Source organism: Gilbertella persicaria, assembly GCF_025201335.1.
Source record: "Gilbertella persicaria strain CBS 190.32 chromosome Unknown B0P05scaffold_44, whole genome shotgun sequence".
Classification (NCBI taxonomy): domain Eukaryota; kingdom Fungi; phylum Mucoromycota; class Mucoromycetes; order Mucorales; family Choanephoraceae; genus Gilbertella; species Gilbertella persicaria.
In genome coordinates, this window is record NW_026252005.1 from 141974 (window position 1) to 155686 (window position 13713).

The 13713-nt window shown below is 37.1% G+C and overlaps 8 protein-coding genes across 8 annotated transcripts; 5 read left to right on the plus strand and 3 right to left on the minus strand.

Annotated features, from left to right (window-relative positions):
- Positions 1-158: 158 nt before the first annotated feature.
- On the plus strand, positions 159-668 carry B0P05DRAFT_556213 (uncharacterized protein). The gene is made up of 2 exons (XM_051579878.1): positions 159-598; positions 646-668. The coding sequence occupies exon 1, from the start codon at positions 174-176 to the stop codon at positions 444-446; it is 273 nt and encodes a 90-aa protein (XP_051431512.1). The 5' UTR covers positions 159-173; the 3' UTR covers positions 447-598; positions 646-668.
- Positions 669-1504: 836 nt separating this feature from the next.
- B0P05DRAFT_477131 (ras guanine nucleotide exchange factor domain-containing protein) lies at positions 1505-2613 on the plus strand (the record flags this gene model as incomplete). The annotated part of the gene is made up of 3 exons (XM_051574949.1): positions 1505-2008; positions 2093-2485; positions 2545-2613. Coding segments are annotated over 3 exons (966 nt in total), but the record flags the coding sequence as incomplete, so codon positions are not given.
- On the plus strand, positions 2498-3250 carry B0P05DRAFT_243066 (uncharacterized protein). The gene has a single exon (XM_051573316.1). The coding sequence runs from the start codon at positions 2614-2616 to the stop codon at positions 3217-3219; it is 606 nt and encodes a 201-aa protein (XP_051431514.1). The 5' UTR covers positions 2498-2613; the 3' UTR covers positions 3220-3250.
- A 32-nt stretch (positions 3251-3282) lies between these two features.
- On the minus strand, positions 3283-4062 carry B0P05DRAFT_477012 (ras family-domain-containing protein; the record flags this gene model as incomplete). The annotated part of the gene is made up of 4 exons (XM_051574942.1): positions 3283-3700; positions 3748-3829; positions 3879-3953; positions 3999-4062. 4 exons carry the CDS (start codon positions 4060-4062, stop codon positions 3283-3285), a joined length of 639 nt encoding a protein of 212 aa, XP_051431515.1.
- Positions 4063-5325: 1263 nt separating this feature from the next.
- Positions 5326-6512, plus strand: B0P05DRAFT_556229 (uncharacterized protein; the record flags this gene model as incomplete). The annotated part of the gene is made up of 3 exons (XM_051579879.1): positions 5326-5405; positions 5461-5584; positions 5676-6512. Coding segments are annotated over exons 1-3 (683 nt in total), but the record flags the coding sequence as incomplete, so codon positions are not given.
- A 464-nt stretch (positions 6513-6976) lies between these two features.
- On the minus strand, positions 6977-9024 carry B0P05DRAFT_590434 (P-loop containing nucleoside triphosphate hydrolase protein; the record flags this gene model as incomplete). Its single annotated transcript, XM_051582810.1, has 8 exons — positions 6977-7542; positions 7596-7821; positions 7868-7989; positions 8033-8141; positions 8193-8274; positions 8323-8431; positions 8487-8792; positions 8841-9024. 8 exons carry the CDS (start codon positions 9022-9024, stop codon positions 6977-6979), a joined length of 1704 nt encoding a protein of 567 aa, XP_051431517.1.
- A 332-nt stretch (positions 9025-9356) lies between these two features.
- B0P05DRAFT_556236 (ribosomal protein L36-domain-containing protein) lies at positions 9357-9697 on the plus strand. The gene has a single exon (XM_051579880.1). It carries the CDS (start codon positions 9402-9404, stop codon positions 9612-9614), a length of 213 nt encoding a protein of 70 aa, XP_051431518.1. The 5' UTR covers positions 9357-9401; the 3' UTR covers positions 9615-9697.
- Positions 9698-13319, minus strand: B0P05DRAFT_556237 (uncharacterized protein). The gene is made up of 8 exons (XM_051579881.1): positions 13271-13319; positions 13050-13221; positions 12460-13006; positions 11782-12416; positions 11657-11736; positions 10157-11612; positions 9831-10113; positions 9698-9787 (listed from the first exon to the last, which is right to left on the minus strand). The coding sequence occupies exons 1-8, from the start codon at positions 13298-13300 to the stop codon at positions 9718-9720; spliced, it is 3273 nt and encodes a 1090-aa protein (XP_051431519.1). The 5' UTR covers positions 13301-13319; the 3' UTR covers positions 9698-9717.
- Positions 13320-13713: the final 394 nt, after the last annotated feature.

Genomic DNA, 13713 nt, shown 5'->3' on the forward strand with positions numbered 1-13713 from the left:
AGAAAAAAAGAGCCAAATGTACTTTTTTTCAAATATATTATGAAAATTTAAGGGGCAAAACGATGAGATTAAACTCTTTATAGTGTAACCAAGTACTTAAAAGGAAATGAAAACCCCTTTCTCCCCTTCTTTTTTCTCCTTGGGCGTATAAATTGAAAAGGCAATTTGAGCTTATGATTCGATTATCAACTAATGAACATCCAAAGTATATTGTCATTTGCACAATTTTTTGCCTCCTTTTCTTTTCTGTATTGTTTTTTATCATTATTTCTTTCTTTCTTTCTCTCTTTTGTTTGTTTATTTATTTTGCTTCTATAACAACAACGAGGCTGGTCCTATTTCTTTTTCTTTTCATCAAGAATTCATGTAACTTTCTTTATACACGTTTGAATTATGTTACCATTATCCATGTCCGCAGAAGCTTCAATGAAAGCACTCATGAATGAAGCTTCGCAGTGTCTAAACTCTGGAAAACTAAAGGTAGTCTGTGCTAAAAGCAAGGAGATAATGACAATTCTTTAGCAATCTTATGAACTATACATTAAAGCATTACTATCAGCAGTTAAAGAATTCAAGCAATTAGAATTCATCAATCAATGTAAGATTCTTGCTCATATATTTCAAACAAACCAATGGTTTTCGTAGATGCAAAAAAGAACAATTTGTCTACACTTTTCAGTTTAGCAGCGACCTGCATCCAACAAACCAAGAGCATTTCGTCTTTGAAGCAACCCATTCATTCCTTGACTCCTCCTCCTCCTATTCCGCCCAAACCAATGCACTTGACCACATCAAAATCGCCTCCTCGTTTACCCATTAGACCCACTCAAAAGAAGTCTTATTATTTTTCAGATACCACAAACTCAAAAGAACAATACCATGCAAAGCTTTACCCTTGTTTTGAGGATGATGATGATGATAATTCCGAACTCGAGTCAGAAGAAGGTAAAAAGCAAAGTAAATTTATCTATACTATTTATAACAGAGAATTTTCAAAAAAGACAAACACAAACAAACAAGAGATAACAAAGGATCACACAAGCTTATTAAAGTTTCTCGTCGATCTTCTGTCGCTAATCTATCCACTTCCGCCCCCTCATCGCCTATACATACTGCAGTCTCAAATCCTTTGAATGTGGTCAAGTCTTTTTTATCTTTACCAGGTTCAATGGTAACACATTCCTCGACTACTGAACATGGTCTATCGTCATTATTGTTGCCAAGAAAAGGTACATCATTTTCTTCCGGAAGTACCTTGTACTCAGAAAACAGTTCTCTGGATGCAGACGAAACTTTTTTGCTGATCAATGGTACAGTCAATCCAAACCAACTCGTACATGCTCAGACAAGCAGTAATACAGATAGTTTGTATTCCTCAAACAAAAGCAACAGTACATATCTTCCCATGATACCCCAAGCTCCTCTTGTTACTGTATACCAATCGCTACAGAAGAAATTAAAAGAAGCAACAGATCCAAAAAGCACAGGACCCTCACAAACAGCGATGACAGAAAATATCCAAAGCCTCTTAAACAAGGTTCAGAATATACATATTTCTGCCACCACTGTACCTACCATTCTTCAATTTCAGCCTGTTTTGATAGCATACCAACTGACATTGATCGACTCTGCAATTTTTCGAAATATACCTATAGACGCCATTCTTTCACATGCCCCTAAAACGCCTCACCCTGCCATTGTCGCCTCTACAGATTTTTTTAATTATTTGACACGCTTGATTGAGCATTCCATCCTATTAGAACAAGAAGCATGCAGGCGAGCACAGCAAATCAATCACTGGATCAAAGTAGCTAGCAAATGTCATGAGCTGAAAAATTATCAAACGTTGAAGGCCGTAATTTCCGCATTAGGAACACCTCCTATTCAGCGCTTGAAGCGATCTTGGGCTTTTATTCCCAAAAAAAGCATGGTGCAACTAGAGGAATTGAGCGAACTTATGTCAGAAGCATCCAATTATGGCAGGTATAGAGAGAGACTGGGTCTATCCGTATCCAACGAGGAGGAAGATGAAATCAAACATAGAGAGGACACACATGAAGATCAATTAAGAGAAGCTGAAAGTGAGCAAAAGAGAAATACAAGAAAAAACTCGTTCAGTGAACCCACTGTACCTTTTTTGGGTATCTTCATTCATGATGTAACGTATCTAGTGGCGGCGATTTCGAAAAAGAAGCAGCAAGGAAGCAATAGCTGGAAGAAGAAACAAGACCAAACGCTTGAAATACTTAAACAGGACAATCGCGTTTCAGAGCTATTAAAGTTGTTCAAAAATTTTCAGCGTAGTCCATCTTATTCACCCAACTTGACACATACATGCTTGAAAGATTTGTACAAAACGAAGAGGCGCAAAATATCACAAGCTTTGGCACGCACTTCACCTATAAAGAAAGTAAACTTCTATTTACCGTTTGATGATAGTCAGCTTAGTATTGAATTACAACAATGCTTGGTCACCCAGTATCTGGTAAAAAAAGTCTTGATCTAGAAGAAAGATATGTGAAAATTAAACAATTTTTGAATTAGTTGACCAGGTCCTGGGTAAGTGAAAAAGCAGTGGATGAATTAAGTCTAGTCAGAGAACCAACAAAGACAATGCGAAGTTATTCTGCAACAGAGTCTTTGTCACTACAACAAGGAAAATCCATGTCATGCGAAAATATGATGTTAGCTTCAGCTACGACACCTCCAGTTCTTGCGACTTCAATCAGTCTTACAACGTCTTCTTCCTTTGGAGGGACCCGAAACAGTTCAGGCAGCCTAACGAGTGGAGGAACGATGAGCTCAAACAATAGTCGCCCCGTGAGTTTAGAAGATGATGAAGATAAACAGGAAAATGATCTAGATAAAAAGGTACCGACTAGTAGCTTTTGGCTATTTGGAAGAAAGAGTGTCGACAATGGCCATCCAAATATAGGAACGATGCATAGGTCTCCCCGACATTTCTCCTTTGATGAACTAAACGAAAGCAAAAAGCCAAATATCAAGTCTTCTGTAGTTTCTTCTGGTTCACAGCCTTACACAACCACAGACATAGGCACGTTTCGTATTCATCGTGAAGGTTCGCAAGGTTCTTTGTCTATTTTTCGAAAAGATTTTTGGAAAAGTAATCATACTCAACGATTCCAAACTGACAGTTATCAAGACAGTGGCCAAATGTCTAACATCCTGACATCCCCACATCCTCTAGACAACTGTTGATAGCATTGTATCATTTTATTATAATTATTACGGTTTGTTTATGAATAAATAGTATAAATAAATTTACATGAGTGAGCAACATTTGGTTGAAGAATGACGGCTTGAGTCATTAGCATGATTTCCTGCTCCTGCTGCTGCCACTGCTGCTGATTCTTGATGGTTTTGTTCTTTATTGTAGCGTCTAATATCACGTACGACTTCATAAAATGCCTCATCTACATTAATACGCATTTTGGCCGATGTTTCAACAAATTGACAGCCATATTCAAGGGCCAAGTCTTTCCCCTCTTGACTTGAAACCTGACGTTCTAATTCGAGATCACATTTATTAGCAACCAATACCATAGGAAAACGGTTTTTATCCTTCACTCGGCTGATTTGCTGATAGAAAGTACCAATTTCTTCAAAAGACATTCTTGATGTTATCGAGTATACTAGCAAAAATCCCTCGCCGTTTCTCATGTATTGTTCACGCATAGCACTGTATTTTGAATGGTCAATCTACTATGCAAATAGACCATGCGTTACCTATATTCTTCTTGCCCGGCTGTATCCAATATATCAAGAAGTGCAGTTTCTTCGTCAATAACACATTGCTTTCTGTAAGAGTCTAAGGTAGGTTTTGTTATTGAAGCACTTTTTTATTGTTAGCCAACTACCTTCAATAGTGGGATCATACTCGTCAACGAATTGAGATTGAATAAACTGGATCGTCAAAGCCGACTTTCCTACACCTAGAATATATATGAGTCAATAGCAATACAAGCTTGAAAATATACCTCCTCCTCCAACAAGAACAAGCTTGTATTCACGTACTATCCATGAAGCTGTTTTATTCAACATAATGAAAAAGAAATGCAAGAAAATATTTTCTTTGTTCGCGCATTAAAATCAAGCCAATTTAGGTTTGGGTATACTGCATCAAAACCCATATTAAAACTCTAAATGTAGAATAGAAGATAATGGTATCAATGTAAATGCATTCTGACCATATAGCTATTTATGAGCATCGCATATGGAAACAATCAGTATCTAGCCTTTGCTTTAAATAATCAAATAAAAACCCCTCGTTCTAATGATACTTCTAAGCATTTTTTATGTGTGAAGCAGCGCAGTTTATGTCCATAAGCTCATTATAGTACCGTAGATAGGATTTATAGTCATAAGTTATTTGTAAAAAGCATAATTCTCATTAGAATTTAAAGATGATTTTTGAGTTTTTTGTCTCTACCGTACAAATTCTACTCTGTCTTTTAAAGCACGACATTTCCAATGCATTTTACAGCTTTCCTATTAGTAAAAAGCTACCCTATCTCTATCGAGTCGCAGTTTTACGACAATTAAAAAAAATTGCAGGGCAGTTGGGGAGTTTGGTCATCCCAAGATATGACCTTTTTTGGTTAGTTTCTTATTGCATAGGGCATTCAAAAAAGGATTAAATGCATTTTCGATGCAAGTTTAGGCAAAACCAATGATAATGTAATCAGATCGTCAGTAAAGTAAGCCATAAGGGCCCTATGTTTGTTACAATTGACGAATTCAAGATATTAAAAGTTTGTAGCACACATCGAAGCCAAAATTTGCATAAACTAGCGATTATCAAAGGTCATAGAACATTTTGGCAAGAAAGTATAGATACAAAAAGCCGGTTGTCATATATTTTGAAATTGGTTGGAACGGTCTGACAGAACCATCTACCTTTGCGGGACGATAAGCAAGTATTAACTGGTCGCTCTAATAAACTCATGTTTCCCCTTTTTTCAAAGTGACTTTAATAAAAGAGGGGTTTGTCTCAAAAAGACGCTTAGTCTGGTGCAAGAAATAACTTCGGTGCGCTTTAATATATATGATTTATTGTTTACAAACGTCTACAGAAATTCAATAAAGTGTAAACAAAAAGGACCAACTGATGTTTTACAAAGATGTCATTTTGGTTTTACGCCAATTGGCTTTTTTTTTAAACTCGCCTTTTAAGTTCCCGAAACTGTAATCAAATCAACGCATAGCCCGCCAATTGGCATCGTGATGACCTGGTCTTACTAAGCGGGATAATCTTGATAAAAATATAAAAAGCATTGATTTTTTTTTCGTCCATTTTCTTTTCTTTTAACTTTATCTAATCATGTCTGTCCTCGAACAACTCAAGAAATTCACTACTATTGTTGCTGACTCTGGTGACTTCGAATGTAAGTTATATGTCCCCTCGAGATTTTGTGTTTACCAATACGCGTCTGTTATTAGCCATTGCCCAATACAAGCCTCAAGATGCTACTACCAACCCTTCTTTAATCTTGGCTGCTGCTCAAAAGCCCCAATATGCTCATCTTATTGATGAAGCCATCAAGTACGCCAAGGCTAAGGGAGTGTAAGTGTTATAAGAAAAAGAGAGGAAGATAGCGCGTGCTTAATGTGTGCGCATGGTCAATGAGAAGCAGTTTCTAATTTTGAATTTCTAGTTCTGAAGCCGAGACTCTTGAATTGGCTATTGATAAGCTCCTGGTCAACTTTGGTTCTGAAATCCTCAAGATCGTTCCTGGTCGCGTTTCTACTGAAGTTGATGCTCGTCTCTCCTTCAACACTGAGGCTACTGTTGCCAAAGCCCTTACTCTCATCAAGTTGTACGAAGAAGTTGGTGTCAACAAGGACCGTATCTTGATCAAGATTGCTTCCACCTGGGAAGGTATCCAAGCTGCTCACATTCTCGAAACCCAACACGGTATCCACTGTAACTTGACCTTGTTGTTCGGTTTCGCCCAAGCTGTTGCTTGCGCTGAAGCTGGTGTCACTCTTATTTCTCCTTTCGTCGGTCGTATCCTCGATTGGTTCAAGAAGAGCACTGGTGAAGAATACACTAGCAGCAGCGATCCTGGTGTTGCTTCTGTCACCAAGATTTACAACTACTACAAAAAATTCGGCTACAACACTATTGTTATGGGTGCTTCTTTCCGTAACACTGGTGAAATCGAAGAATTGGCCGGTTGTGATTTCTTGACCATCTCTCCTGCCCTTTTGAAGTCTCTGCAAGACGACAACAAGACTTTGGAACGCAAGTTGAGCCCTGAAAACGCAAAGACCACTGATCTTGAAAAGGTCACTTTCTTCAAGGATGAAAAGGCTTTCCGTTGGGAAATGAACCAAGATGCTATGGCTACTGAAAAGTTGTCAGAAGGTATCCGTAACTTTGCTAAGGATGGTGTCAAGCTTGAAGACATGTTGAAGGAAAAGCTTGCTTTGTAAATACTATATCCCTTTTAAATTTCTAATAATAAAAGACTCAGTCTTTGTTACAATTACATTTCATGGGACTCTTTCATGTTGGGTTTATTACGCAATAATTTTCTCCTGGAAAATATTTAAAAAAAAGAGCCTATATTATTGTCCGACGGATTTAATGTTGATCTCAGATAATGACAGAGGTTTATGTAATCAACTTTCAAAGTACCCTGCTTTTGCTGACAAAGCATTTACTACCGTTGGTCATAAGGTCTTGAAGGCTGATATAAGAATAGATTATGTAATGTTTCCATAAATGCATTACAAAAGCATATAGTTACATACCTTTATTTAACCTCAATCTCTAAATTGTAGAAACAGTCTGGCCGTTTAAACTATAGAGAATTCCACTTCATAAAATGAGAGGTTTTCTTGTAAAAGAAAGAACACTTTTTTTTCTTGAAATACACACACAATTATCAGAGAATGATATTGCTTTATTTAAATAAAAAAAGGTTATCTATAAATATTTACATAAAGATGTTTAGTTCGAGTCTTCTTTATCTTTACATGTTGACTCTTCGGTGGCTTTGACCTCTTCTGCCTCCTCTGCCTCCTCTACCTCTTCGATTTTGGAAGCCTTTTTTTTACCTTGGTCTTCATCTTCGCTTTCACTTTCAGTTGAGTCAGTTTCTTTGGATTTTTCTTCATCCTTGATACCGTCATGCTTCTTGGCTTGTTCTCTATCAGATCCTACTTGTTTTAAGAACTTGGGTATCCTTTCAAACATAACTTCATAAATATAGTCTCTGGTCCAGTTATTATAGTTGGCCTCCAATAACATGTCAATGAAAAAGCTCTGGATTTCGGCTGTAGTAACGTAATCCGTAGGTATCATTCCAACAAACTTGTCAGCGTATTTTTCAGCTTTGACCCTTTCTTCATCGATAAGAGGCTTTGAAGTTTCTTCATCAAGTCTCATGAATCTCCAATACGTGTCTCTGATCTGTTCCTTAGCAGCATAATCAAATTTGAGCTTGAGATCAATTCGACCAGGACGAAGCAAAGCAGGTTGAATTTTGTTTATATTATTACAAGTCATAAAGATCACTAAAGATATATAAGTAGACATTCTTACAATTGTTATTCTTCAAATCACTTACTTGATCCTTCATGGCTATGCATACCGTCCATAATATTCAACAAGCCACTCATCGTCAGTAGATGGTAGTTGCTACGACTGTCATCTTCCTTTGAATCAAACAAATGGTCAATATCTTCAATTACAACAATACTGTTATAAGGTACGCATTGAATTAAAGATTTAAGGTCGCTATCATTGAAGTCTGTGATACAGCTGGCAATAGCAATATGTAGATTAAGTTCGTTCTAATAGTAAGTCAGTAAACACGAATGTACTAATGATGAAGCTTACCGCAATAGCTTGAATGGTTGATGTTTTACCAGTACCAGGGGGACCATACAACAAGTAGCCACGACGATGAGGAATGCCTCTCTTTTTGTACCATTCTGCACGCTTCTTGAATGTTTGCATATCTGCAACATGTTAGCATGTATCCCTTTATTCACAAGATCTTACCTCTAACTAATAAGTCTTTTTGACCATCACGTAAGTGAATGCTGTCCATATCTCGAAAAGGCAATGTTCTTTCAAACATCCAGCTATAGCCATTTGAGCGATAAATATGCTATTCGTAGCATCTTTAGACATGGTTTGTTTGATTGTTTGAATTACTTACTCTGCTGGCAAGGTTTTTGTTATAGTCATCTGACCATTCTTGCAAGATAACATGTAATTTCCTAGTATCACGTCCACTCATGCTACCCAATACAATCAGTCAAAGAAATTAAATTAAACTCTATATCTACCTGACCAAGACGTGTTCTGAGTCTTCATTCCCTTTAATATTACTGGCGTCTTTAAATTCAATCTTGATCAAATGGCCTTTATACACAATTTCTTCGTCAAAGTTTGAAGCTAATGTATACAGTGAGTAAAAAAGGATTTGAAAATGAAAGGTATATTCACTAACGAGGAATAAGTCGAACCTTGGCAAGATCAGGATCATTGAATTCAGAGTAATTGGTATGATCACACCATTGGCTATCGTTGTCATAATCATAATCATCTACTTCTGTTGCAACACGGTCACTAACTTCAGCATATTGAGCCACACCAGTCTGTAAGTCTTTTCGAGCAGTGCCATGATCGAATACGTATTGTGAGATACATTGATAGAGTGTATCCGTGGAATATATCTTTAAAGAAATTGTACCAGCAGGAGCAACCTTTTTCGAAATTTTTTCCATTAATTGAGACCAATGCATTCTTAAAATAGCTATGACAGAATAAGCTTTGGTACAACCTTATATTTCATGAAACCTACGAGCAATATAAAACGCCAGAGAAAGTGCCACAAAGTCATTACCAAAGTACTTTTGGCCTAGGTTAACAACACGTTCACCAAGAACACTCTTCCAAACATCTTCATCAGAAATCTTTTCCAGGAAAGTGAGCAAAAGATTGAATACTGCACTAATATTAGTGATAGGCTTAACAGCTGCGGTCATGAGTATAAATAAATAGGGGGAGAATAAATAGAGAGAAAGGAAGAAAGGGGGAGTTTTTTGATTTTTCTGTGTTGGAACATGTAGCTATTTATATGAGTGATAAATACTGCGGTAGACAAATGTGGCGAAGTTTTAACTTAAAGTATTTGACAATCATAAATTCCGAAATGTAAAAGCCATGTTTATATGCTTGTCAAATCAAGCAGTTGTTACTCAGCTCTTCTCTGCTTTCCATATTGATGCCTTCAGTATCTTTTCTTTTTGTGTGACATAGGACTTTGTCAAAAGAAAAGACGCAAGTCACATTGATGAACCGAACCTTTTTTTTTTTTTTCGCAAATTAGGACCCTAGCCCTTCTTTCTCTTTCTTATACACAATGTCTTTATTATCTCAGTTTACAAAAACTGCTTTTCAACAGTTTACAAGACCTGTAGCAATCAACAATCCTTCCATTTTTACTCTTGTTCGTACCATGAAGGTCCGTTCTTCAGTCAAGAAGATGTGTGATGGTTGTACAACTGTCAGAAGACGTGGAAAGCTCTTCGTAACATGCTCCAAGAACAAGAAGCACAAGCAACGCCAAGGATAAACTGATTCATCATACTATGTATATTATTTCCAGCATCGTTTTCTTTTTTGTATAGACCCTCTAATAAATCGATAGCAAGCCATTTTTATTTTATCTTATATTTCTATTTGTTTTGCTGAGGATATCTAATACTTTGAAGGCCAACACCAGTAATAGCAACATGGACATCATCACTGTCAAACAATCAATAAGGCGGTTATGTATATCAATACTTACTTGAAAACAACAGCATCCAATGCAGAAGGATCAGGAACATCCATATACATTGCACTCTTTAATATTAACGATACTTCTTGAGGATCAACATGCCATATATTGAGTCTTTGATCTGTAGATGTCGTAAATACAGCATTATCCATGTACTTGATACCAGTAACAGAAGACGCATGTGCATGAGGGACAATAAAAGGCTTCCCAATCAATTGAACATATTGATCATTAATTTCTATCTTAGCTATTGACACTGCATTGTCTTCCCCACCAGTCACAACAAGAACATCTACATAGACATAAGCTTTAGTAGCATTGATTCAATAACTTACCTTTGCCAAACAGGACTGTCTCAAGCGCGTTAACACCAGACATGTGCACACTGTAATGAAAGGCAGGTTCAGACAGTCTGAATGCTGCTTTTGTAGGCTCAATTTCTAGCTGTTCATTGCTTGTAATAGCAGTATAAAGGTCATCACTGATATCCCAGACAGCTACTCTTCCGTCTGTAGCTGAAGTAAAGAAATAAATGCCATCCTCACGCTTGACATGTGTGATCTGTAAGATACATTTGGCATGCCATGTACCATCTGCAATCAATGAAAATTTACGTGTGGTTTCATTAAACAACCAAAATCGAATCATGGCATCAGAATAAACAGCACCAATGATATGCAAACCACGCTTAGAATCAATAGCAAACGCAGTGGTGTCCATGATTCTTGTTTCAATATCTTCAGAGAGTGCAGGGCAAGTGGCTACCTCAAGGCAGTTGAGACTAACAATTCCACCAGGAGTTTTGGAAGGCTGCGCTTCTACTTTCCAACAACGAAGCTCTTCAAGGCCACCACTCGAAAACAACAAGGAAGATATGCCCTGGCTGAAATCAATACTCTTGATAACAGTAGTATGTTTACGGATGTTGACATGTGTATAGAGTTTGTTTGCGTATTGAGGCATATATTGTTGAATACGAAGAATAGTATCCTCGCCACCAGTAGCAAACAATAAAGAATGACTGTCAGACAACAAAGGGAGAAATCGAATAGCACGTACTTCACGCCCATGGTAATTGGTTTGAAGAATGCTATCATTAAAGCCATCTGTTGTACTGGAAGTATCTCGGAGGTAAGCATACAAGACTTCTTTACGGATAAATGCAAAAGAAGATTTGTTGAGCTTAACATCTAGTGTGTTAAACCCCCAACGTCGATGTCCTCCACCACAATTGATAGCAACCATAACAAAGTTCTTCTTTTCGTTATAAATAAAGAAATTCTTTCGAAAGAACCCCATCAATAAGAGCTCACCATCCAATATCAACGATCCTTCCAAAGTACCCTTTGTCACTCGATTTCTATACAGCTTTTCAAGAATCATATCATGTCCCGAAAGCGTCATATCTCCTTGACTAGCAATACCAGATTGAGTTTCTTGAACTTGCTCATCAGTACTGTGTAATAAGCCAAGTCTGTACTGAATATAGCATCCATCACGTCCTGTTGTCCAAAAAACAATACTGTCTTCTTCGTCTAAAGAATCCATAGTCTTTTTTATCAATACACTTGTAATGGCTTGTTTGCCATGAGACCGTCTTAGTTGCAGTGCTGGCTTCAAATTGATGATATTGCCTTCAGGAACAGTGGTATGACAAGGAAGACGATATACTAACAGTGCAGATTCTCTAGATCCACAAATCAGAATCTTTTTATCTTCAGCATATCCCAGTGACATGACTGTGGTTCGTTCAGCAGGCATTTCTAAATCAAACAGTGTTTGAATAACAGGCTAATAAAGCAAAATCAGGCATAGGATCAAGAATCAATTCCTACCTTGTCTCCAGACAAATCTAGGCGATGGAATAACACACTGTCATTGTATCCATTGGAGACCACATAGAGAATATTTTCATCTACATTAGCATATAAATGGTATATCCAGCAAAACATCAACTTACCTGATGAAGGTTCAATAAAAATTTCAAATAACTTTTGCTTATGAGCAGTAATTTTAAAAGGCTCGAATGCATCTGCAGGACTAATGATGACAAGATCGCCAAAGATGTTGCCCACAACAACGACTCTTCCACAGTCTGAGTTTTTCATGATGGCATAATTTCTATAGGACTCATCATGTTGTATTTCTTTCCATGCATAAGGCAGTTCTGTAGCATTGCATTTTAAAAGGTATCCTTCAGTTGTAGCAGCAATAATACACCTGTCTTTTGTAATCACAAAATTACGGATATTATCCTTATTTCTATCTTGTGGCAATGGGAAAGCCACCAAGTCATCTTCTGAGTCAATCTTGTTGTTTTTAATAGAACTCAAGGACCATAAACGAATACCAGAATCTTGTCCTCCTGTGGCTACAATTTTGTTTTCAGGATTGATAGCACAGCTCCATACATTTTTACTGGCATGACCTTCCCAACAGGCAATACAGTCTCCATCGTCCTCATCGTCTTCATTTGCATTAAGGGAATTCCTCCAGACTCGACATGTTGAATCTTCGGATATACTGACAAGATAATCATCCACAAATTGACAATCCCATACTCGAGCTGTGTGGCCAAATAAAACGAGAGGTTTGCTATCTTGTTTAAATAAAAAAAAATAACTCCTGTGCTTTTTACCTTTTTTCATCATTGAGCGACCAAAGTCGAATAGTTCTATCGTCAGATACACTAATGATTTGACTAGCATCTTGATTGAATCGTACACCAAAAATGACACCTTCATGACCAATTAACTGTTTATATACAACAGCATCGTCTTGTTCATTCTTTTCATGTGGTTTCCAAAGATGCACTTGATTAAATACAGTGCCTGAAGCAATAATCAATGTTTCAGCTGAATGTCCATAAATTCTGGCCGAATATAAGATACATCGAACTTCACATTGTGCTGAGTATAACAATTTAGGTATGGAAGACTTGAAGTCATAAATCTCGACATTGTTATGACCATAGACAAGTGTCATCTTGGTTGGATGAGATCTCTCTTGATCGTCATAAAACCATTGTGCATCCATGATCCAATCTTTGAAAGGCCCAATAGATTGTCTGATGCTAATATGTGCCTCTTGTTGGTTTGTTTTCAGTTCAAGGATCGAGATGAATTTTGATCCAAATACAGCAAGTTGTCTTATTTCCATTTCATTGTTATTCACAACATGAGGTGCTGTTTTCAGTGTCAGTATTGAATAATTTAATGCATTTCTTACCGAGAACAATCCGATGAATACGGTTTGCGGGCAAAATGCATTTGTTGGTCAACAAATTTCCCGTTCGAACATTATATACTTTTAAAAAGGGGCCGTGGCCAACTAACAATATAGAGTCGTTATGGAAGGTGAGGCTAGTAACAATACCAGCATAGATGTCCTTTTCTATAGACTAGTTTGACATATTAGTTTGGCTGCTTATTTTAGGTGACTATGTGTACCTTGTCCCCAAAAGAAGCAAGGCTTGCCATCGCAATAAGAAAAAGAAACAAGCGTTTTTTTCTCGAAGGCTGCACGTCAAAAATACAAAAAGTCCGAAAAAAGCTACCTGAAGGTGGCTTGTTTCCATCATGCAACCAAAACAAACAATCATGCTAGAACAAAGCTCTCGGTCATCAAAATTAATTTATTGTCTTGGAGAGCGAGGAAATTTAGCTTTCTATTGTTTGGTGTCTTGCAATTGGCCGCTCTCTTTCATACGCTTCAAATAATAGTATCTTAGTTGACAGTTTTCTTTTCTCTTCAATGTATACAAACAAGACTATGTTTAGCTAATGCACATTTCTCTCTGCCAATAATTTAATGGTCACTTACTAATATGAGTCATAGCGTATACATATTATTGTACAGAGGAACTCTTTGGAAGAAACAACAAACATACAAA